We start from the raw sequence: 23,767 nt of genomic DNA on the forward strand, positions 1-23,767 counted from the left end.
AGGCCGAGGCAGGTGGATCATGAGGTCAAGAGATCAAGACCATCCTGGTCAACATGGTGAAACCCCATCTCTACTAAAAATACAAAAAAATTATCTGGGCATGGTGGCGCGTGCCTGTAATCCCAGCTACTCAGGAGGCTGAGGCAGTAGAATTGCCTGAACCCAGGAGGCAGAGGTTGTGGTGAGCCTAGATCACGCCCTTGCACTCCAGCCTGGGTAACAAAAGGGAAACTCTGTGTCAAAAAAAAAGACACAGAATGATTTTTCCCCCCTTAATGTTCAGTTGAGTAAATATAATTGTATCTTAACCATTTATTTTACTTTCCATTTTCTAATTATATACTGTGTGTGTGCCTTAGGAGGTAAGTTTTGCTGCCACCAATGTAGCTTGACTACATTTTTTTTGTATAAAGAAAGATGTAATCTCAACACTTTGGGAGGCTGAGGCAGGAAGATCACCTGAGGCCAGGAGTTTAAGATTGCACTGGGCAACATAGCAAGTTCCCATCTCTACTGTTAAAAAAAAAATCAGCCCAGTCATGGTTGGTGGCTCACCTGTGGTCCTAGCTACTCTGGAGGCTAAGGTGGAAGGACTGCCTGAGCCCAGGAATTTGAGGCTGCACACACTGTTGTACTCCAGCTTGGGCAACAGGCTATCTGGAAAGGAAGAGAGGAAATGAAAGAAAATGTAAAAGGAAAGAAAAGAGGGAAGGAGGAGTAGAGGGAAGGAAGGAAGGAAGGAAGGAAGGAAGGAAGGAAGGAAGGAAGGAAGGAAGGAAGGAAGGAAGGAAGGAAGGAACAAGCAGTGCTACTGGGTCAGGTATGGTGGCTCATACCTGTAATCCCAGCACTTTGGGAGGCTGAGGTGTGCAGATAGCTTGAGCTCAGGAATTTGAGACCAGCCTGGGCAACATGGTGAAACACTGTCTCTACAAAAAACAAAAACAAAAATTAGTTGGTATGGTAGCACACCCCTGTGGTCCTAGCTACTTGGGGTGCTGAGGTGGGAGGATCCTGGGAAGTGGAGGCTACAGTGAGCTGTGATTGCACCACTGCACACCAGCTGGGCAACAATGTGAGACACTGTCTCAAAAAAGAGAATTGCTACCAGTGATAATACTATTTGACTTAATCTAGAAAATGCAGAGAGAGGGGAGACATTTAACCATGCTTATTAATGAGATGGTACATATTCCATAGATTATACTTATTTTTTATATAATACTTAAATTATTTGAGCTTCTATATTAAAAATTTTCTTTCATGTTTTCCACATGATGGCTTTTTATGTATATGTAAATATACACACACTTATACACACAGATATTAACATACTTTGTAGCCATTTCAAATTATACAAAATGAAAAACAGTCATTTCAAAGGTTTTACTGTCTATTATTATTTCTGGCAGTATTTTGGCACTTTGTTATAAGAAGATGCAAATTAATATTTGCAGTCCTTTTTATAACTTCCTTTGTTTGTGTTTCAGTTTTGAGTTTCTTCATCATATACTACATCTCACAGAATCCCCACCTCTTCTCCCCTCCTACTGAACAAAACTAGGCCCCATAGAAAGAAACCTGAAAAGGACTAATTCCTCCATCTACTGTTGAACACAGACTAAAACCTTAATCCACTTTCCAACTCTAACTGGGCCTTTCCAGCCCTCTTGTTCTCTCCAGAATTAAGAACGCATCCTGGGCAGACAGCATCCTGCACTTCAGCAGCTCACTAGCCTAAACTTTTTCTGGCCCCATTTATATTTCCTACTTTTTAAACTTTTCCAATTCTCCCACTAAAACTATGCTACAAGTCTAGAGTGACCAAAACAGCATGGTACTGGTACAAAAACAGATATGTAGACCAATGGCACAGCAGAGGACTCAGAAATAACACCACACATCTACAACCATCTGATCTTTGACAAACCTGGCAAAAACAAGCAATGGGAAAAGGATTCCCTACTTAATAAATGGTGTTGGGAAAACTGTCTAGCCATATGCAGAAAACTGAAACTGGATCCCTTCCTTACACCTTATAAAAATTAACTCAAGATGGACTAAAAACTTAAATATAAGACGTAAAACCATGAAAACCCTAGCAGAAAACCTAGGCAATACCTTTCAGGACAGAGGCACAGGAAAAGACTTCATGACTAAAACACCAAAGCAATGACAACAAAAGCCAAAATTGACAAATGGGACCTAATTAAACTAAAGAGTGTCTGGACAGCAAAAGAAACTATCATCAGAATGAACAGGTAACCTACAGAATGGGAGAAAATTTTTGCAATCTATCCATCTGACAAAGGGCTAATATCCAGAATCTGCAAAGAACTTAAACAAATTTACAAGAAAAAAACAACCCCCTTAAAACTAGGCAAAAGATATGAACAGACACTTTCAAAAGAAGACATTTATGCAGCCAACAAACATATTTAGAAAATTTAATCATTAAAGAAATGCCAGTCAAAACCACAATGAGATACTATGTCATGCTAGTTGGAATGATGATTATTAAAAAGTCAGGAAACAACAGAAGCTGGAGAGGATGTGGGTGAATTTTTTTTTTTTTTTTTTTTTTTTTGAGACAGAGTTTCGCTTTTGTTGCCTAGGCTGCAGTGTAATGATGCAATGTTGGCTCACTGCAATCTCCACCTCCCAGGTGCAAGTGGTTCTCCTGCCTCAGCATCCCGAATTGCTGGGATTACAGGCATATGCCACCACACCTGGCTAATTTTTTGTATTTTTAGTAGAGTTGGGGTTTCTCCATGTTGGTCAGGCTGGTCTTGAACTCCCAACCTCAGTTAATCTGCCTGCCTTGGCCTCCCAAAGTGCTGGGATTCCAGTCAAGAGCCACCGCACCTGGCCAGGAACACTTTTACATTGTTGGTGGGAGTGTAAATTAGTTCAACCATTGTGGAAGACAGTGTGGCAATTCATCAAGGATCTTGAACCAGAAATACCATTTGACCCAGCAATCCCATTACTGGTATGTACCCAAGGATTATAAATCACTCTTTTGTAAAGACACATGCACACATATGTTTATAGCGGCACTGAGGAAGCAATTAATTGCCTACCAACCAAAAAAAGTCCAGGTCCAGACACGTTAACAGCTGAATTCTACCAGACATACAAAGAGGAGCTGGTACCATTCCTTCTGAAACGATTCCTGACAATCCAAAAAGAGGGAATCCTCCCTAAATCATTTTACGAGACCAGTATCATACTGAAACCAAAACCGTACAGAGACACAACTAAAAAGGAAAACTTCAGGCCAATATCCATGATGAACATCGATGCAAAAATCTTCAACAAAATACTGGCAAACCAAATGCAGCACCACATCAAAAAGCTTATCTACCATGATCAAGTAAGCTTCATCCTGGTGATGCAGGGCGGGTTCAGCATACGCAAATATATAAACATAATCCATCATATAAACAGAACCAAAGACAAAAACTAAACGATAATCTCAATAGATGCAGAGAAGTCCTTTGACAAAATTCAACAGCACTTTATGTTAACAACCTTCAATAAACTGGGTATCAGTGGAACATATCAAAATAATAAAAACTGTTTACTACAAACCCACAGCCAATATCATAATGAATGGGCAAAAACTGGAAGCATTCCCTTTGAAATCTGGCACTAGACAAGGATGCCCTCTCTCACCACTTCTATTCAATATAGTATTGGAAGTTCTAGCCATAGCAATCAGTCAAGAAAAAGAAATAAAGCATATTCAGTTAGGAAAAGAGGAAGTAAAACTGTCTCTATTTGCAGACCACATGATTGTATATTTAGAAGACCCCATCCTCTCAGCCCCAAATCTCCTTAAGCTGATAAGCAACTTCAGCAAAGTCTCAGGATACAAAATCAACGTGCAGAAATCACAAGCATTCCTATATACCAATACGTGACAAACAGCCAAATCATGAGTGAACTGCCATTCACAATTGCTACAGAGGATAAAATACCTAGGCATACAACTAACAAAGGATATAAAGGATCTCTTCAAGGAAAACTACAGACCACTGCTCAAGAAAATAAGAGAGGACACAAACAGAGGGAAAAACATTCCATGCTCATGGTTAGGAAGAATCAATATTGTGAAAATGGCCATACTGCCCAAAGTAATTTATGGATTCAACACTATCCCTATCAAGCTACCATTGACCTTCTTCACAGAACTGGAAAAAGTCACCTTAAACTTCATATGGAACCAAAAGAGAGCCTGCATAGCCAAGACTAATCCTAAGCAAAAGAACAAAGCTGGAGGCATCATGCTACCTTACTTCAAAGTATACTATGAGGCTACAGTAATCAAAACAGCATGGTACTGGTACCAAAACAGACATATAGACCAAAGGAACAGAACAGAGGCCTTGAAGGAAACACCACACATCTACAACCATCTGATCTTTGACAAACCGGACAAAAACAAGCAATGGGGAAAGGATTCCCTGTTTAATGAATGGTGCTAGGAAAACTGGCTAGCCTTGTGCAGAAAGCAGAAACTTGACCCCATCCTGACACCTTACACTAAAATTAACTCCAGATGGATTAAATATTTAAACATAAGACCTAAGACCATAAAAACCCAGAAGAAAACCTAGGCAGTACCATTCAGGACATAGGCATAGGCAAGGACTTCATGACTAAAACACCAAAAGCAATGGCAACAAAAGCCAAAATAGACAAATGGGATTTAATTAAACTTAAGAGTTTCTGCACAGCAAAAGAAGCAATCATCAGAGTGAACTGGCAACCAACAGAATGGGAAAAAAATTTTGTAATCTACCCATCTGACAAAGGGCTAATATCCAGAATCTACAAAGAACTAAAACAGATTTATAAGAAAAAAATAAACAAACCCATTCAAAAGTGGGCGAAGGATATGAACAGACACTTTACAAAAGAAGACATACATGAGGCCAACAAACATGAAAAAATGCTCATCATCACTGGTCATAGAGAAATACAAATCAAAACCACATTGAGATAGCATCTCATGCCAGTCAGAATGGCTATCATTAAAAAATCTGGAGACAACAGATGCTGGAGAGGATGTGGAGAAAGAGGAACACTTTTACACTGTTGGTGGGAGTGTAAATTAGTTCAACCATTGTGGAAGACAGTGTGGCGATTCCTCAAGGACCTAGAAATAGAAATTCCATTTGATCCAGCAATCCCATTATTAGGTGTTAGGTGTATACCCAAAGGATTATAAATCAATCTATTATAAAGACACATTTACATGTATGTTCATTACGGCACTGTTTACAATAGCAAAGACCTGGAATCAACCCAAATGCCCATCAATGATAGACTGGATAAGGAAAATGTGGCACATATACACCATGGAATACTCTGCAGTCATAAAAAATGATGAATGTGTGTCCTTTATAGGGACATGGATGAATCTGGAAACCATCATTCTCAGCAAACTGACACAAGAACAGAAAATCAAACACCACATGTTCTCACTCATAGACGGGTGTTGAACAATGAGAAAACTTGGGCACAGGGAGGGGAACATCACATACTGGGGGCTTGGGACTGGGGAGGGACAGCAGGGGGCAGGGAGGTTAGGAAGGGATAATCCTGGGAGAAATGCCTGATGACACGGGGATGGAGACAGCAAACCATCATGGCATGTATGTACCTATGAAATAATCCTGCAAGATCTGCACATGTACTTCAGAGCTTAAAGTACAATTAAAAAAAAAATTCAGAAGGAATAAATTAAAAAAACTAACAAATTTGAAGAAAAAATTTAGGAATATTTTAACATTCCATTAAAGCACATATAAGTGTTTTCTACAGTCTTTTTATTTAAAAAATTCTTGTAATTTTATCAGGAACGTATTTTTTTCCTTTTAACTATTTTGTGACCAGATAATACTTTTGAAATCTTGTAAGAAATTTTATAATAAGCTGAAGTTCCAAGATTTTATGTTATAAATATCATCTGTTTTTTAATTTCTCATTCTATCTCCAACTGTACCAGTTCAATATTAATCAGCTCTTGGACTGCTATTGTTATTTAATGCAATCTGTCCAATGGTGTGATATCTCAGTCTTTTTGGAAGTAAGATGGTGCATATATACACACACACATGCATCTATACATGCATGAATGTAGTAATGACCATAAAAATTAATTCATATTCTTATTCTCCAAATAAATATAGTTTTGAAGTGAGACAACAATGAGGTTAGATGACAAGTACTGAATTCTGAGGGGTGAGATGTTAGGGAATTTTAAGTACAGTGATTCTACTAATATTCTTAAGTCAACATCCTTGCATATAATCTTCTCTTCTACAAGGAACAGCCTTTTTACACGCACGCCCCAGGCACTTATAGTGGCTCCGTCCTGTGTACTCCCTTAGCACATTGTACACACTAATTATCAAGACTTACTGTACTGTAGTTATTTATTTACAGGTCTCTTTCACTAGACACAATTCCTTTACAGACCAGACGATGTCTTATTCACATTGGGTTCCCAAGTATATATCACAATGCCTACCAAATATTTAACATTCAGCTAATATTAAATATAATACCTTCAATTAGCAATTTGTACAGTCAGGGAATCTAGGAGTAAATGTTGAATAAGAAAATTGCCATAGATATCTTTTTTAAAAGCATACTCCTTATTGCGTTTTTAAAAATGCTTTATAAATTGATTTATACACAGATTCTCAGTAATGCATCCACTTTCACATATCATTAACTTGGATAATTCAGAGTCATTATAATTAAAGCACATTGGGGTTCAAATTCATTAAGAAATGTTGAGACATATGAAAAGGCATTGAGTACTGTGATAAATACTCCAGTGCCCACCATCTAGTTTAAGAAATAAAGCATTACTAGTATACCTAAAGCTTTCTGTATATCTCTCCCCAGTTTGATACCACTTCCACTCCCACTCTGGCAGACGGTGCTGCTGATGATCCCCATGCATTTCCTTACATTTTACTACCTATGTTTATAATCCTGAATAATGCATAGTATTTGAAAGGTAACATTTTTAACTGTTACCTTTTATTTATTTTTTTGCAAATGTTATCTTTTAAATGGTGAAAAATAAAATGTTACCTTTTATTTATTTTTTTGCAAATGTTATCTTTTAAATGGTGAAAATTAAATTGTAATTTATTCTGACCTTGAATAAGAAGATGAATTGTCGATCACATACCAAACTGACATTTATCATAAATTTTGAAAATATTTATTTTGTATCACAATTGGACAAGAAATATCTAGACTTCAGAGGATTGAGTTTTTAGAACAAGATGTATAGGCAGTGGTGAATGGCAGAGAACAAGATAGCCAACCAAAAACAAAATCAGGTATAGATAATTGGTTCTGATGTTTTATAATTTGTGACAAAATGATTTTAAAATAAAGTTTATCTGTCTTGGTTTGTATCAATGAGGGAGGTCCCCTGAAATGCAACCACTCAATCCCTTTGTCAGTGTTTGAACAAATTACTAAAATATCTAGCTCTCTGAAGCCTTTACCCTATTTATAAATTGTAGTTGTTGGCCTCTGCCCAGATTCAGATGTTAGAAATTACCCTATAATCAGAGTCCTCATTGAAACAGATTTAGGTAGACTAACTTCTGAGCCTTTCCAATTCACATTGCTGTAATCTATTAGGTTTCATTGAATGAGACACATGAGGATGCTATAATAAAAACCTTTGATAAAAGATCCCTAGCGTCAAGGTGTATGCTTAAGGCATTGTGTTTCTCTGTCCATAGAAGTGCTTACATAAGTTAAGAAAATACATGCCAATCTCTTGTCAAAGGTAGAACTGGTATTCCTGAATACAGCAATCCCATCAGGAAATTGAACGGCCTGTGGCCCAAGGAGGTATTGTTTTTCATTTCAGTTCTTTGTTTTCATGAAAAGGCTCTTTGATTCTCAGAATGTATTTGTTTCAACGTAATTTAGTTTGAATTCACTCATGCTCAGAATTCTCCTGAAAAGTATTACTTAAACTTTTACAGTGTATGTTTTATAGGCAACCCACACCTGATGAATTTCAAAGAGTCTTTCATATGACATCTACTTTAATAAGGAGCACTTGATTTCTAAAGCCTACCAGGTTCTATCATATGGAACCTTTAATAGCAGTTACATTTTCAAACCATTAACTTTACCTCTTAGTAGCAAATCTTTCTTAATATGATTAAGAGATAAATGCATAGCTGTCAATTTTTGGTGAGGTGTTTCAGCTTCAAAGGAATTTAGCTGTTTGAAAGCTTTCTTGAAGTTTAGATATGCTGCCATCAGGTGGTAGTAATATGTCATATCCATGTGGCTCCGCAGATGGCACTCTGCTAAAGGGCACCAGTTTACCCCACAAAGATTTATAATCATGAATGCACAGAATTGTATGTGGAAATTAAAATAACAGAGTATATCTGTTATTTTATCAACACTAAGGATACTTTGAATGGAAGTTTTAAATTGCAAGATTCAACTGAACATTTTTTTCTCTGTTCTTGGTTTACTTTTTTTGGTAAATGAACCATTTTATCTTACGTCTTATACATACTTAGAAACTATGGAAGAGCAAAATTTAAAGCTTACCCAATTATATCACCAAAATATAATTGCTGTTAACCCTTTGCTTCATTTCCTACTAGTCGTTTTTAAATGCAATTTTTAGTAATTTTTGTTTCTGTTTTTCGTAGTGGAATTGGATGGCAGGAAAAGGTACTTAGCTCTAATAACATTGTGTATACAGCTTGTATATTTTACGACTTTTAAAATTATAAGCTCTTTATAACTACTTGTTGACTTCTTATTATTCCATTGGTTGAAGTTTTTCATCATTTATATAGTCATTTACCTCTTAGTAGATAATGTATATTTCTGATATTTACAGTGTTCAGTATTTTATCTCTTCCTTTCATCTACTGCCTATCAAGAGGGCTATTATTGAATTGCATCTATGCTTGATTTTTGTTTCAACGCAAAAGAATTTCTAGTTCATCTCTGAGTAGCTATTTTATATTTCCTCCATTACATTTTTTACTGCCAGAAAATTTGAACTCCGAGTTTTCAACTATGAATATATAGTCTCTTTGTAATTATTTTCATATCATATGAATGAAATTTGTAAATTGTGCAAAACCAGGTACCACATATGAAGATTTTAGGGCCTGTCATATTATGAGATGAAGCCATTATCTATATCCTGCCAAAATAACTTTTTCTTTTCTTTTTTATAGCATAGAACATTGCATTAAAGAGATACAGTCCAAAATTAACAAACAATGTCCAGGTGTGCAGCTGCAAACACCAACTGACTGCTTTGAATGGCTAACTCACTATAATTATAGTACATCCAAGTCATCTTTCATTCCACATGGAGATTTGACAAAATTCCTCAAAACACTGGTAAAATGAATCTTTGTTTTATCATAGATTGAGATGAGTAAACAGGGAATACAACTCATTCAATTTCTGTATGTAAATGTTTAAGTGACCATATTAGCCTGCCATACCTACAGGGTTTGTGTTTTCATTTTATGTTTCTATATTCTCAATAGAATCCACCGAGCTATTTGTTTTAATATTTTGCTATGAATTTTATCAATAAAATAAAATTTTATATAAATGGAGATTAAATATTATGATTCCTGGGTGATTTGTAGTATGATATATATGAATACCACAAAATGTATTGATGTGTATCACAGTTGTCTCCCAGAGAAGTTCATATTCTTTATATTTTATATCCCTTCACAACTATTCCTTTTTTCAGTGCTCATTACTAAGCATTGATCGTGTCTCTTAAGTGGCCTTTACTATTATTCCCTGCATTCCTAACCTGAAGTCTTACCCAGTTCTTTTCAATCCAGGTAGCAATTTATGCAAGACCACCAAATGATGGAGAATTATTATATTGGTCATCCTTGATACTGACCACCCTCTATGCCAGAGAAGTTTTTGTAACCTTCAACAAGAACAGTTATTTTATAACACTTGTATCTCCAAGACGGGCTAGATTGCAGAAACAGATTCCCAGAGAAGCAGCACAATTGTTAGAAAGCAGTATTTCTGTAGCTATGGTTTTAATTTAATTTAGGGGAAAAAAGGCACTGTTTTTGTCTAAACATCAAACATTGACTAAGGCAGATGTGGAAAATATCTGGAGGTTGTAGATGGCTTAGGATGACAGAATCAGATGAAAATAGTTTTTGCCTGTTATTTCAGATGTCTCTTTAATGTTTACAAAGTAATAAAAGGAAGAGAAAGGAAGACGGAAGCCTTATTCTTTTAAGGAAACTTCTCACTCATTATCTCTTGAAGGTGGAGTCTTGAAGAATATATATGGATATAGTTATTCCTTTAATTTCTATTAAGAGCCATGTGTATTGAATTTAATTAATACTGATGTAATAATGCTTTCTCATTTAATTAAAAGCAAAAGCTTTTAATTATCTTTTAATCTGTCACACGTAAGTCATTCTCTATTCATTGCAGGGCAAAGGCCACGTTAGTTTTGCTCAAATTCATTAGACCCGTAGGCTTGTCCCAGTCCTAGTTTTTTTTACATAATTGATCATGTTATTTTAAGGAAGGAACCACATTATTAAAACAGATCCAGATTTAAATGACCTTATTATCAAGTTTCTACATGCTAAAAAATGTCAGTCATGATGGCATTTTTCATACATCTGTTTTTTTCATAGAAAAGTTTTTTGTTAATTTTCTAGCAATTTAAATAAGAAACAGAGGTCCTCACTATGGCAGATGTACCAAAGTTATTTTCAAAATTTAAGCAATCATACTAAACATATGTTTTAAACCTCTGTAATCTATTATTTGTTTGATCAAATATTTACAGTTATTGCCTGACTTAAAAACCAAGGCAGAGGCACTAATAGGACTCATTTGCTTTAAAGAATTTACAGTAATGCTGATGTGTCCTATCTAAGGACATTTCTTTTCCAGAAGTATCAAAATAACTCAATAGCAGGAGAGGAGAGAGAAAGAAGCTATACAGAGGTCATGTGTAGTTTGTGGCTCTCTGAAGTGTAGCAGAAAGAACATGGATTAAGAGAAAGAAGCCAGGGATCCATTCTTGAATCTGTGCCTTACTGTATGTGACTTTTGAAAAGTCACTGAAGCATGCCTCATTTTTGAGTCCTTATGTATAAAATGGGTTTTTAAATACATGTGCTGAAGAGTTATTGTTATGAAGAAACTGGGAAATGTTTGTATAAATACTTAAAAATCATTTACTGGTATAATTATTGGGTATAATTATTTATTACAATAGAACATTAGACCCTGCAATGCTTACAATAAATGAGAAAATTCCTGAAATTTGCCTGGGAATTGTTCATAATTCTGAATCACACATAATACCTTTGGTATTTTGTCAATAAGAAATTGCAAAGCCAGCCTGATTACATGCCACTTGCACCTTCCTTTCACTTCTTTTGTAATCAGCTTGTTTCTACCAACAGAATATAAACTAATTTCAGTATTAGCTGAAATAGACATAATTAGGAAAGTCAGCTTGGAAGGAGAATGTGTGTGTCTAATTCAAAGTTCAAGAAAAAAGTAATGTTTTTGTCCCTGTTCATAATTATATCTACTATTGTTTTCTGCCAGCGCACAAAGTATAAAGGAATAATTTCATATCATCTTTTGGGGAACGATTCTGAGAGTATCTTTTTCTCATTTTGGCTTATTTATTTGGAGAGAATTGAAATATTCTCAGATTTATTTTTAAAGTAAAATCTTTCTTAACACAGTTCTCAAAAAGGAATTTAAATGAAAAAAATCTTTCAATGTATTAAAATTTACTTCTCAGAATGGTACCTCTTAGTAACCCCCAGGCACATACTATATTTAAAGATCTATATTCTAGAATGATTTTAAAGCATTGTATTATATGTTCATTTGGGGTTTTATAATAATAATTATACTCATTTAAGCATGAAAATTGTCTACCAGGAATTAGGGGCATGATCTTGAATTTATTTTGTCTTAGGAATACATTTCAATCAATATTTTACTATAGATTTATATTTAGAATTTTTAAACCATAGTTTTTATACAGCTCAGGGTATATCGGGTGGATAACAATGAAGGCTAAAAACTATATGTTTAGAAATCTAACTGAAAAGATAATCAGCTGGGTTTGAAATAAACAATTCAAAGTTTAATAGACCATAAAAGCTAGCATTCTGAACTGATTAAATTTCAAATGTGAAAAAATAAAATCTTGAGACTATAGAAATCATTTTTTTCTATTACACTTAATCACATTTCTAATGTTATAATTTCATTAGGAAAATTTGTTGAAGAATGAACAAAATCAAGAAGAAATGATATTGGATTTACTTTGGGACCTCTCCTGCCACAGCAGTGTTTCATTCCCATCAACTCTAAGTGGAACATCTTTCCATTTCCTCTCTAGGATGTCTCTTCATTCTGTTGAAGATAATTCCTCTGTGGATGTCAAGTCTATATGGGATAATATAAGACTGCATCTTCGACGCTTCTTAGTGAGCAAATTACAAAGCCATAATGAAATAAACAATTTACAGCAAAAAAGTTTATTGAAAAAGCAGTGCTTACAACAGCTCTTGTTTCTTTATCCAGAATCTGAGGTTATAATCAAATACCAAAACATACAGAAAAAACTGTTGGCTAATCTTCTGCAGAACTGCGTTCCTTCTTACAACAGAGATTCAAATTTAGATATAATAGTTCGTGGATATCAAAGTACACTGCTTAAGTTATACTCAATAATAAAAGAGGATTTTACCACACTATGTGAAATTTTAGCTCCATTCTCAACAGTGAAATTCATTAAAGAAACTTACCTGGATACTGTTACAGAAGAAATGGCAAAATTTCTTGAAAATTTTTGTGAGCTGCAGTACAGAGAAAATGCTGTTCGTGTGGCTAAAACAAGCAAGAGCTCCAGCAAGCATAGAAGAGCAGTGCATGCTTTGGGTTAGTGACATTTAAAATTTTTGTTTGGTTTAACTTAAGTCTTTTAATATGTTCAATTTTCTAAGATTTTTTCTATTTGGTTAAATTTCACTGCAAACGAAAATAAATGTAATGCAATTTTATGGTGTACATTTCTCTCATGCATTTTTTTCTATTAAGTATAGTCATAGAAGTATTTTCTTTCCTATTAAATTGTTAAAGATATTGGCATTGTAAGCCAAAATATTCCAAATGTGAGTTTAATTTCTCTTGATTACATAAGACAAACAGTATTTGTGAAATTGTGTGTATATATATATATATATATATATATATATAAACTGAGTATGTATACTTATATAAGCTTTATCTGCTTATAGATACACATATATAAGCACATAAACTCAGTTATACATATGTACATTTAGTTATATACATAACAGAAAACTATGAGTTTTAATCCATTGTATTTTGCAAAGCCAAAGCATTATTAGGTAAAAAGAATTATTGAAAATGTGTTGAAATTTGCCGTAACTAAAATTGGAAATTTAAAAGTCATAATATTTTAGTCAGTCATTTCTAATAATGAGCAACTATGAAATACTATAATTATAAAATTCTGTATTGTAATTGATTAGAAAGGTATAACATTTTAGCTATAGCTATTTTTTAAAGCTTCTCTACTATTTTTTCTATAAGGATGTATACAAATAAAAGGTGATTTGAACATTTTCATTTTATTCAAAAGGTAAAGGAAAAAAAGGCAAGAAATTGTTGTGATATAATAAACTTTTTTTGTGGTTGTAATTTCCTACCAGTAAAGAAAAATCAAGGTAAAAATAGGATTATTTCTAAAATTATCATTAGCTATGCTTTTATATAAAACTCTGAGGTATATTTCTGAGTAAGTTCACAAACTATATGGCTTGAGTATTTGAAAATTATTATTTGGTGAATTATTGATCTTCATATTTATGATCATCTTTTAAAAATTCCTACAGCTCACCATACTTTTGCATATCTTTATTAATAAAATTCCAGATGACCAAGTTAATGTGATATATGAATTTTCAAATTGTTTAATATTTAGCCTTAAAATTTTAATTTTTCTCCAGAAGCTATATCACATTGCAGAAGAGAAATGCATCTGCCAAATTCAGTTATGACAAAATACAAAATCAATTAATTTAGGAACTTTATGATTTTGCTCAAAGCAAATAGACTTTTAATTGTTAATACATTAATTTTTAAGTGCATTTCATTAGTGCATTTGTTTTCTAAAATTTTTATATTCTCTGAAGAAAAAATCCTGAAAAGACTTTACAAGTCTTTTCAATACGAAAGTTTTATATGTGCTAAATATAGTTTATAACAGAAGAAAAGATCCATATGGTTGAAAATGTGTGTAAGTTGCTATGGAGTCTTTAGGGCTGATATTGAAGTGTTTTCTCATTCATGAGAGAAAACTATGTGTGTCCTCTTTAACACCAGAATTTGAAACATTTGCCACAAGCATAGACTCTTTCCCAAGCTCCTTTATCTGAACTTTGATATGAAGCAATTGTTTAAAAAAAAATATATATATATATATATAAATATATATGTGTGTATATATAAATATATATATAATTGGACTTTAGGTTCTGGGGTACATGTGCAGAACATGAAGGATTCTTGTATTGGTACGTACATGGCAATGTGGTTTGCTGACTCCATCCCCCTGTCACCTATAACTGGCATTTCTCCCCATGTTATTCCTCCCCAACTTCCCTACCCCGCGCTGTCCCTCTCCTATTCCTCCACAACAGACCCCAGTGTGTGTTGCTTCCCTCCCTGTGTCCATGTGTTCTCATTGTTCAACATCTGCCTATGAGTGAGAACATACGGTGTTTGATTTTCCTTTCTTGTGTTCGTTTGCTAAGAATGATTGTTTCCCGATTCATGCATGTCACTACAAAGGACATAAACTCATCTTTTTGTATGGCTGCCTAGTATTCCATGGTGTATATGTGCCACATTTTCCCTGTGGATTCTAACATCGATGGGCATTTGGGTTGATTCCAGGTCTTTGCTATTGTAAACAGTGCCACTATGAATATACATGTGCATGTGTCTTTATAATAGAATGATTTATTATCCTTTGGATATATACCCAGTAATGGCATTGCTGGGTCAAATGGAATTTCTGTTTCTAGGTCCTTGAGGAATCGCCACACTGTCTTCCACAATGGTTGAACTAATTTACACTCCCACCAACAGTGTAAAAGTGTTCCCATTTCTTCATATCCTCTCCAGCATCTGTTGTCTCCAGATTTTTTAATGATCGCCATTCTAACTGGTGTGAGAATGTATCTCAATGTAGTTTTGATTTGCATTTCTCTAATGACCTGTGATGATGAACATTTATTCATATGTTTGTTGGCCTCATAAATGTCTTCTTTTGAAAAGTGTCTGTTCATATCCTTTGTCCACTTTTGAATGGTTCTATTTGTTTTTTTCTTGAAAATCTGTTTTAGTTCTTTATAGATTCTGGATATTAGCCCTTTGTCAGATGTGTAGATTACAAATTTTTTTCCCCATTCTGTTAGTTGCCAGTTCACTCTACTGATTGTTTCTTTTGCTGTGCAGAAGCTCTGGAGTTTGATTAGATCCCATTTGTCTATTTTGGCTTTTGTTGCCGTTGCTTTTGGTGTTTTGGTCATGAAGTCCTTGCATATGCCTATGTCCTGAATGGTATTTGCCTAGGTTTTCTTCTAGCGTTCTTATGGTGGTAGGTTTTATGTTTAAGTCTTTAATCCATCTGGAGTTAAGTTTAGTGTAAGGTATCAGGAAGAGGTCTAGTTTCTGCTTTCTGCACAAGGCTTGCCAGTTTCCCCAGCACCATTTATTAAACAGGGAATCCTTTCCCCATTGCTTGTTTTTGTCCGGTTTGTCAAAGATCAGATGGTTGTATATGTGTGGGGTTTCCCTCAAGGCCTCTGTTCTGTTCCTTTGGTCTATATGTCTGTTTTGGTACCAGTACCATGCTGTTTTGATTACTGTAGCCTCATAGTATACTTTGAAGTCAGATAGCGTGATGCCTCCAGCTTTGTTCTTTTTGCTTAGGATTAGTCTTGGCTATGCAGGCTCTCTTTTGGTTCCATATGAAGTTTAAGGTGGTTTTTTTCCAGTTCTATGAAGAAGGTCAGTGGCAGCTTGATAGGGATAGTATTGAATCTATAAATACTTTGGGCAGTATGGCCATTTTCACAATATTGATTCTTCCTAACCATAAGCATGGAATGTTTTTCCCTCTGTTTGTGTCTTCTCTTATTTCCTTGAGCAGTGGTCTGTAGTTTTCCTTGAAGAGGTCCTTTACATCCTTTGTTAGTTGTATTCCTAAGTATTTTATTCTCTTTGTAGCAATTGTGAATGGGAATTTGCTCATGATTTGGCTGTTTGTTATTGGTGTATAGGAATGCTTGTGATTTATTCGCATTGATTTTGTATCTTGAGACTCTGCTGAAGTTGCTTATCAGTTTGAGAAGATTTTGGGCTGAGACGATGGGGTCTTCTAGATATACAATCATGTCATCTGCAAATAGAGACTGTTTGACTTCCTCCTTTCCTAATTGAATATCCTTTATTTCTTTTTCTTGCCTGATTGCTCTAGCTAGAACTTTCAATACTATATTGAATAGGAGTGGTGAGAGAGGGCATCCTTGTCTAGTGCCTGATTTCAAAGGAAATTCTTCCAGCTTTTGCCTGTTCAGTATGATACTGGCTGTAGGTTTGTCATATATAGCTTTTATCATTTTATGATATGTTCCATGAATACCTAGTTTATTGAGAGTTTTTAGCATGATGGGCTGTTGAATTTTGTCAAAGGCCTTCTCTGCATCTATTAAGATAATCATGTGGTTTTTGTCTTTGGTTCTGTTTATGTGATCAATTACATTTATAGACTTGTGTATGTTGAACCAGCCTTGCATCCCCAAGATGAAGCCTCCTCAATCATGATGGATAAGCTTTTTGATGTTCTGTTGCAATTGGTTTGCTAGTATTTTATTGAAGATTTTTGCATCTATGTTTATCATGGATATTGGCCTGAAGTTTTCTTTTCTTGCTGAGTCTCTGCCAGGTTTTGGTATCAGGATGATGTTGGTCTCATAAAATGATTTGGGAAGGATTTCCTCTTTCTGGATTGTTTGGAATAGATTCAGAAGGAATGGTACCAGCTCCTCTTTGTATGTCTGGTAGAATTCAGTTGTGAACCCATCTGGACCTGGGCTTTTTTTTGGGTGGTAGGCTATTTGCTACTTCAACTTCAGAACTTGTTATTGGTCTATTCAGGGTTTTGACTTCTTCCTGGTTTAGGCTTGGGAGGATGCAAGGGTCCAGGAATTTTTCCATTTCTTTCAGGTTTACTAGTTTATGTGCATAGAGTTGTTTGTAATAATCTCTGATGATGGTTAGTATTTCTGTGGAATCTGTGGTGATATCCCCTTTATCATTTTTTATTGCATCTATTTGATTATTCTCTCTTTTCTTTTTTATTAATCTGGCTAGTGGTCTATTTTTTTATCTTTTCGAAAAACCAGCTCCTGGATCTTTTTATTATTTGAAGGGTTTTTTGTGTCTCTATCTCCTTCAGTTCTGCTCTGATCTTAGTTATTTCTTGTCTTCTGCTAGGTTTTGAATTTTTTTGATCTTGCTCCTCTAGTTCTTTCAATTTTGATGATAGAGTGTCGATTTTAGATCTTTTCTTGCTTCTCATATGGGCATTTATTACAATATATTTTCTTCTAGACACTGCTTTAAATGTGTCCCAGAGATTCTGGTATGTCCTGTCTTCGTTCTTGCTGGTTTCGAAGAACTTCTTTATTTCTACCTTCATTTCATTGTTTATCCAGTCAACATTCAAGAGCCAGTTGTTCAGTTTTGATGAAGCTGTGCGGTTCTGAGTTCATTTCTGAATTCTGAGTTCTAACTTGATTGCACTATGGTCTGAGAGACTGTTATGATTTCTGTTCTTTTGCATTTGCTGAGGAGTGATTTACTTCCAATTATGTGGTCGATTTTAGAGTAGGTGTGATGTGGTACTGAGAAGAATGTATATTCTGTGGATTTGGGGTGGACAGTTCTGTATATGTCTATTAGGTTTGCTTGGTCCAGATCTGAGGTCAATTCCTGGATATCCTTGTTAATTTTCTGTTGGTTGATCTGTCTAATATTGACAGTGGAGTGTTAAAGTCTCCCACTATTATTGTGTGTGAGTCTAAGTTTCTTTGTAGGTCATTAAGAACTTGCTTTATGTATCTGGATGCTCATGTATTTGGTGTGTATGTATTTAGGATCATTAGCTTTTCTTGTTGCATTGATCCTATACCATTATGTAATGTCTGTTTTTGTCTCTTTTGATCTTTGTTGGTGTAAAAATCTATTTCATCAGAGACCAGCATTGCAACTCCTGGGTTTTTTCGCCCTCCATTTGCTTGGTAAATCTTTCTCCATTCCTTTATTTTGAGCCTATGTGTGTCCTTGCATGTGAGATGGGTTTCCTGGATACAGCATACTGATGGGTTTTGACTTTTTATCCAGTTTGCCAGTCTGTGTCTTTTGATTGGGGCATTTAACTCATTTACATTTAAAGTTAATATTCTTATGTATGAATTTGATCCTGCCACTTTGATGCTAGCTGGTTGTTTTGCCCGTTAATTCATGCAGTTTCTTCATTGCATCAATGCTCTTTACCATTTGGTACATTTTTGGAGTGGCTGGTACTGGTTCTTCCTTTCTATGTTTAGTGCTTCTTTCAGGACCTCTTGTAAAGCAGGCCTGGTGGTGATGAAATCTCTCAGCAATTGCTTGTTCGTAAAGGGTTTTATTTCTCCTTTGCTTATGAAGCTTAGTTTGGCTGGATATGAAATTCTAGTTTGAAAGTTCTTTTCTTTAAGAATGTTGAATATTGGCCCCCACTCTCTTCTGGCTTGTAGGGTTTCTGCCGAGAGATCTGCTGTGAGTCTATGGGCTTCACTTTGTGGGTAACCCAGCCTTTCTCTCTGGCTGCCCTTAGCATTTTTTCCTTCATTTCAACCCCGGTGAATCTGATGATTATGTGGCTTTGGGTTGCTTATGTTGAGGAATATCTTTGTGGATTTCTTTGTATTTGGACTTGAATATTGGCTTGCCTTGTTAGGTGGGGGAAGTTCTCCTGGATAATATCCTGAAGAGTGTTTTCCAGCTTGGATTCATTCTCTCCGTCATATTCAGGTGCACCTAACAAATGTGGATTAGGTCTTTTCACATAATCCCATATTTCTTGGAGGCTTTGTTCATTTCATTTCACTCTTTTTTCTCTAATCTTGCCTTCTCATTTTATTTCATTGAGTTGATCATCAGTCTCTGCTATTCTTTCTTCTGCTTGGTCAGTTTGGCCATGGAAACTTGTGTATGCTTCGCGAAGTCCTCGTGTTGTGTTTTTCAGCTCCATCAGTTCATTTATATTATTCTCTATCCTGTTTATTCTTGTTAGCATTTCATCAAACATTTTTTCATGGTTTTTAGTTTCTTTACATTATGTTAGAACATGTTCTGTTAGCTCAGAGAAGTTTCTTATTACCCACGTTCTGAAGCCTGTTTCTATTAATTCATCACACTCATTCTCCATCCAGCAGCGTTCCCTTGCTGGTGAGGAGTTGTGATCCTTTGGAGGAGGAGACGTATTCTGGTTTTTGGTGCTTTCATCCTTTTTGTGCTGGTTTCTTCCCATCTTTATAGATTTATCTACCTGTGGTCTTTGTAGTTGGTGACTTTAGGACTGGGGTCTCTTTTTGTTGATGTTGAAGTTATTTCTTTCTGTTTTTTAGTTTTCTTTGTAACAATCAGGTGTCTCTGCTGTATGACTGCTGGAGGTCCACTCCAGACCCTGCTTGCCTGGGGATCACCTGCGGCAGCTATAGAACAGTGAGGATTTCTGACAGTTTCTTCTTCTGTTATCTTCATCCTAGAAGAATACCTGCCAGATGTCCACCTGAGCTCTCCTTTATGAGATGTCTCTTTGGATATATAGGGGTGGGGGAGCTGCTTAAGGAGATAGTCTGTCCCTTATAGGAGCTCAAGTGCTGACCTGTGAGCTCCATTGTTTTGTTCAGAGCTGCTGGGCCGGTACACTTAACTCTGCTGCAGCAGAACTCATAATCACCTTTTTCCCCAGGTGCTCTGTCCTAGGAAGGTGGGGCTTTATTTATAAGTTCTTGACATGCTGCTGCCTTTTTTCAGAGATGCCCTGCCCAGCAAGGAGTTAGCCTAGTCACAGACTGCCAGCAGAGGCATTGCTGAGCTGCCATGGGCTCTGCCCAGCTGCTGTGTGAACTTCCTTGCAGTTTTGTTTATAGAGGTATACTTAGAACTGCCTCGGTAATGATGGTCTGCCTCGGTAATGGTGGACTGCCTCTGTCATGGCAGATGCCTCAGTAATGGCAGACTGCCTCGGTAATGGCAGACCACCTCAGTAATGGCAGATGCCCTTCCCCCGACAGAGCTGGACCATCCTGGGTCCAGCTGTGCTTGCTGTGAAGCTCTCAATCCAGAGTGTTTCAGATTGCTGGTCTTTGTGGGGGTGGGACCAACTGAGCCAGATCACCTCGCTCCCTGTTTCAGCCCACTTTTTTTCATTTGAATGGGCAGCTCTGTCTCCCAGGTGTTCCAGGTGCCAGATGAAATGGCCATCCAGATTTGTGTGAGTTTTTATGTGGAGACCTGCTGTGCCAGCTGAAACAGCCACGCTGTAAACTCATGGTGCTTTTCAGCCCGGGAATCTCCTGGTCTGTGGGCAGTAATAACTCATTGGAAATGTGGTGGTGATCACTCACCCTCTGCTTTGTTCTCACTGGGGACTGCCCTCCAGAGCTGTTCCTCTTTGGCCATCTTGGATCAAGAGTCCGTTATAAAACAATTGTTAAGTGAGTACTTTCCATCTGCGAAGCACTGTGGTAACAACAACACATTCCTATTATCCCAATTTCATGAACACAGAAAGAAACTTAGAAAGATTAACTTGCCCTGATCATGTCATATGAAGTCAGCATATTTTTTTTGAGACAGAGACTTGCTCTGTCCCCAGGCTGGAGTGCAGTGGCAGGATCTTGTCTCACTGCAACCTCCTCCACCTAGATTCAAGCCATTCCCCTCCCTCAGCCTCCCGAGTAGCTGGGACTACAGGCGCGCACCACCACGACCAGCTAATTTTTTATATTTTAGTAGAGATGGGGTTTCACCATCTTGGCCAGATGGTCTCAATCTCCTGACCTCATGATTCACCCATCTTGGCCTCCCAAAGTGCTGCAATTACAGGCGTGAGCCACCACACTCAGCCACTGAAGTCGGAATTTATACTTGAAATTCATATGCAGACCTTTCTATTTCTAGGACCCATTTTCTAAAGCACCATGCTATTGGTCCTTGTCTTACAAGTATAGAATTAAGTGCTCTGTCACCTGAGAAAGAAATTTCAAATAGCATTGTTCAAGTGGGCTGCCTGTAAATAAATTCAATTCCATTATTGATGACCATATAGCATTTAGCAGCTGTCATGTTCTGTGCTAGACACAGTAAGGGGAAGAAAACTAAATGAGTCAGTCCTGCTACTGCTGTATGAGAACTGCTAAACTAACTCAACAGATCAACCATGTTGTTCACTAATATTTAACCCAATGATCATGTTTTGTTTATTAAGGAAATACATCTTTGAGGTGAGCAACAATGGCTTGAATGGGTTGTATTATTGTTATCTTTAATCTGTGTCTGTAATTTTATGCTCATGAAATCTTTGACATTTTACCTGAAATTATAGAAAGGACAATCCTTAAGTAACAACAACTAACATTTATTGGCTCAGACATAGATGTGCATTATCTCATTTAATTCTTCAAACCTACCAAACAAGGTAGATACCATGATTTATTATCCCCATTTTACAGTGAAGAAACTAAGGGAGAGAGATGTTAAGTAATTTGCCCTAGGTCATAGAGTGAAGCCAGGATTCAGACTTGTTATCTGTCTGACTCAGAGCCCTTCCTGTATTGCCGTACTCTAATGACTGAAAAGCAGGATAGAAATAGCACATTTCATTTAAAAACATTTCTCTGAATCCTTTGTATACTTCTTCAACTTTAGTGTAGTCATTGTTTTCTTCTCCAAACTGTTTAAATAATCCTAATTTAAATGTATTTTTATTATAATTTCTATTTAGTAATTTTAAGCAGGCTTTGTATGTATACTGTAGTCTTAATGAGCTGATGTCTTACCTTTCCATGTTTATACCTTAATGAGCTAAGGCAGTTTGGAGCTACTCAATCTTTAGTTGCTTCTGATTTTGTACTTAGGTCGATGATTGGTTGTTTTTCCCTGAACGGCTTGTAAATTATCCATCCATCCACTGGTCTATCAACTATCTATCTATCTGTCTATCTATCTAATTTAATTACTTAGTATTATGTATAAGACTTTACAAGGCTTTATATATATGGGTGTATTTAATCTTCTGAACAGCCTTTTATATTATTTATACTTTACATATGAGAAAACTGAGATTCAGGGAGGTAAATATTTCCCAAGTCCACACAGATAATAAGCCAAAGAAAAGAGATTCCTCTGTTTGCAATTTTTTGGTATATTATCTTGATATACCACTAAACTCTGTGTCAAAACTGTGCAAAACATTATGATAGTTAGCATTAACAATAATTTACCACATTCACATTTTTTTTTTTTTTTAAGATGGAGTTTTGCTCTTGTTGCCCAGACTAGAGTGCAATGGCACGATCTTGGCTCACGGCAACCTCTGTCTCCCAGGTTCAAGCAATTCTACTCCCTCAGCCACCCAAGTAGCTGGGATTACAGGCATGCACCACCGTGCCTGGCTAATTTTGTATTTTTAGTAGAGATGGGGTTTCACCATGTTGGTCAGGCTGGTCTTAAACTCCTGACCTCAGATGATACAACCACCTCAGCTCCCAAAGTGCTGGGATTACAGATGTGAGCCACCATGCCCAGCCACATTTTCTTTTTCATTATTACATTATTCCTATTTTCTACACTCATTAAGTGTTTTGCTTTTTTTTATTGATAATGATTCATAACTCATTTGCTAGTGTTATTAACTCAATTTTTATTGATAATGATTCATAACTCATTTGTTAGTGTTATTAACTCAGACACTCACTAGGGGTAGTTTTTATGATGTTTTTCCATGCTGTGCTGTGCTATGTTATTCTACCAGTTGGCTTTTCTGGTGGTTGTATTCATCTGGGCACCCCAGAGTGCATTCTGTCTGCCACTAATTCAGGTTTTCAAGTAAATATATTTAAAATATGGTGACAATCTCTCTAGCCATTTTCTTGTGATAAAGTACTAGACAGACACTCTTTTTTTTTTTTTGAGACGGAGTCTCGCTCTTGTTACCCAGGCTGGAGTGCAATGGCGCGATCTCGGCTCACCACAACCTCCGCCTCCTGGGTTCAGGCAATTCTCCTGCCTCAGCCTTCCGAGTAGCTGGGATTACAGGCACACACCACCATGCCCAGCTAATTTTTTGTATTTTTAGTAGAGACGGCGTTTCACCATGTTGACCAGGATGGTATCGATCTCTTGACCTCGTGATCCACCCGCCTGGGCCTCCCAAAGTGCTGGGATTACAGGCTTGAGCCACCACGCCCGGCCGACAGACACTTAATTTTACTTACATGCAAGCTTGTCATTAGACTTAATTCACATCTAGGTATTATATGCTAACTTT

General features: G+C 36.3%; 1 protein-coding gene across 22 annotated transcripts in view; it reads left to right on the plus strand.

Annotated features, from left to right (window-relative positions):
- KIAA0825 (KIAA0825 ortholog) overlaps positions 1–23,767 on the plus strand; it is a 451,052-nt gene that overhangs the window by 68,693 nt on the left and 358,592 nt on the right. For 19 of the 22 annotated variants that reach the window (XR_008479837.2, XR_013532229.1, XR_013532230.1 and 16 more), the window contains 2 exons: positions 9,264–9,432; positions 12,342–13,011. Coding sequence is in view for 19 of the 22 variants with exons in the window: in XM_035292225.3 (XP_035148116.1) it covers positions 9,264–9,432; positions 12,342–13,011 (839 nt within the window). In the remaining 3 variants the exon portion in view is untranslated. Of the gene's footprint in view, positions 1–8,723; positions 8,746–9,263; positions 9,433–12,341; positions 13,139–23,767 lie in introns of those variants that run through there. The other 3 variants (XM_078365165.1, XM_078365163.1, XM_017969783.4) reach the window with 3 other exon arrangements.

Source organism: Callithrix jacchus, chromosome 2 (assembly GCF_049354715.1).
Source record: "Callithrix jacchus isolate 240 chromosome 2, calJac240_pri, whole genome shotgun sequence".
Lineage (NCBI taxonomy): Eukaryota > Metazoa > Chordata > Mammalia > Primates > Cebidae > Callithrix > Callithrix jacchus.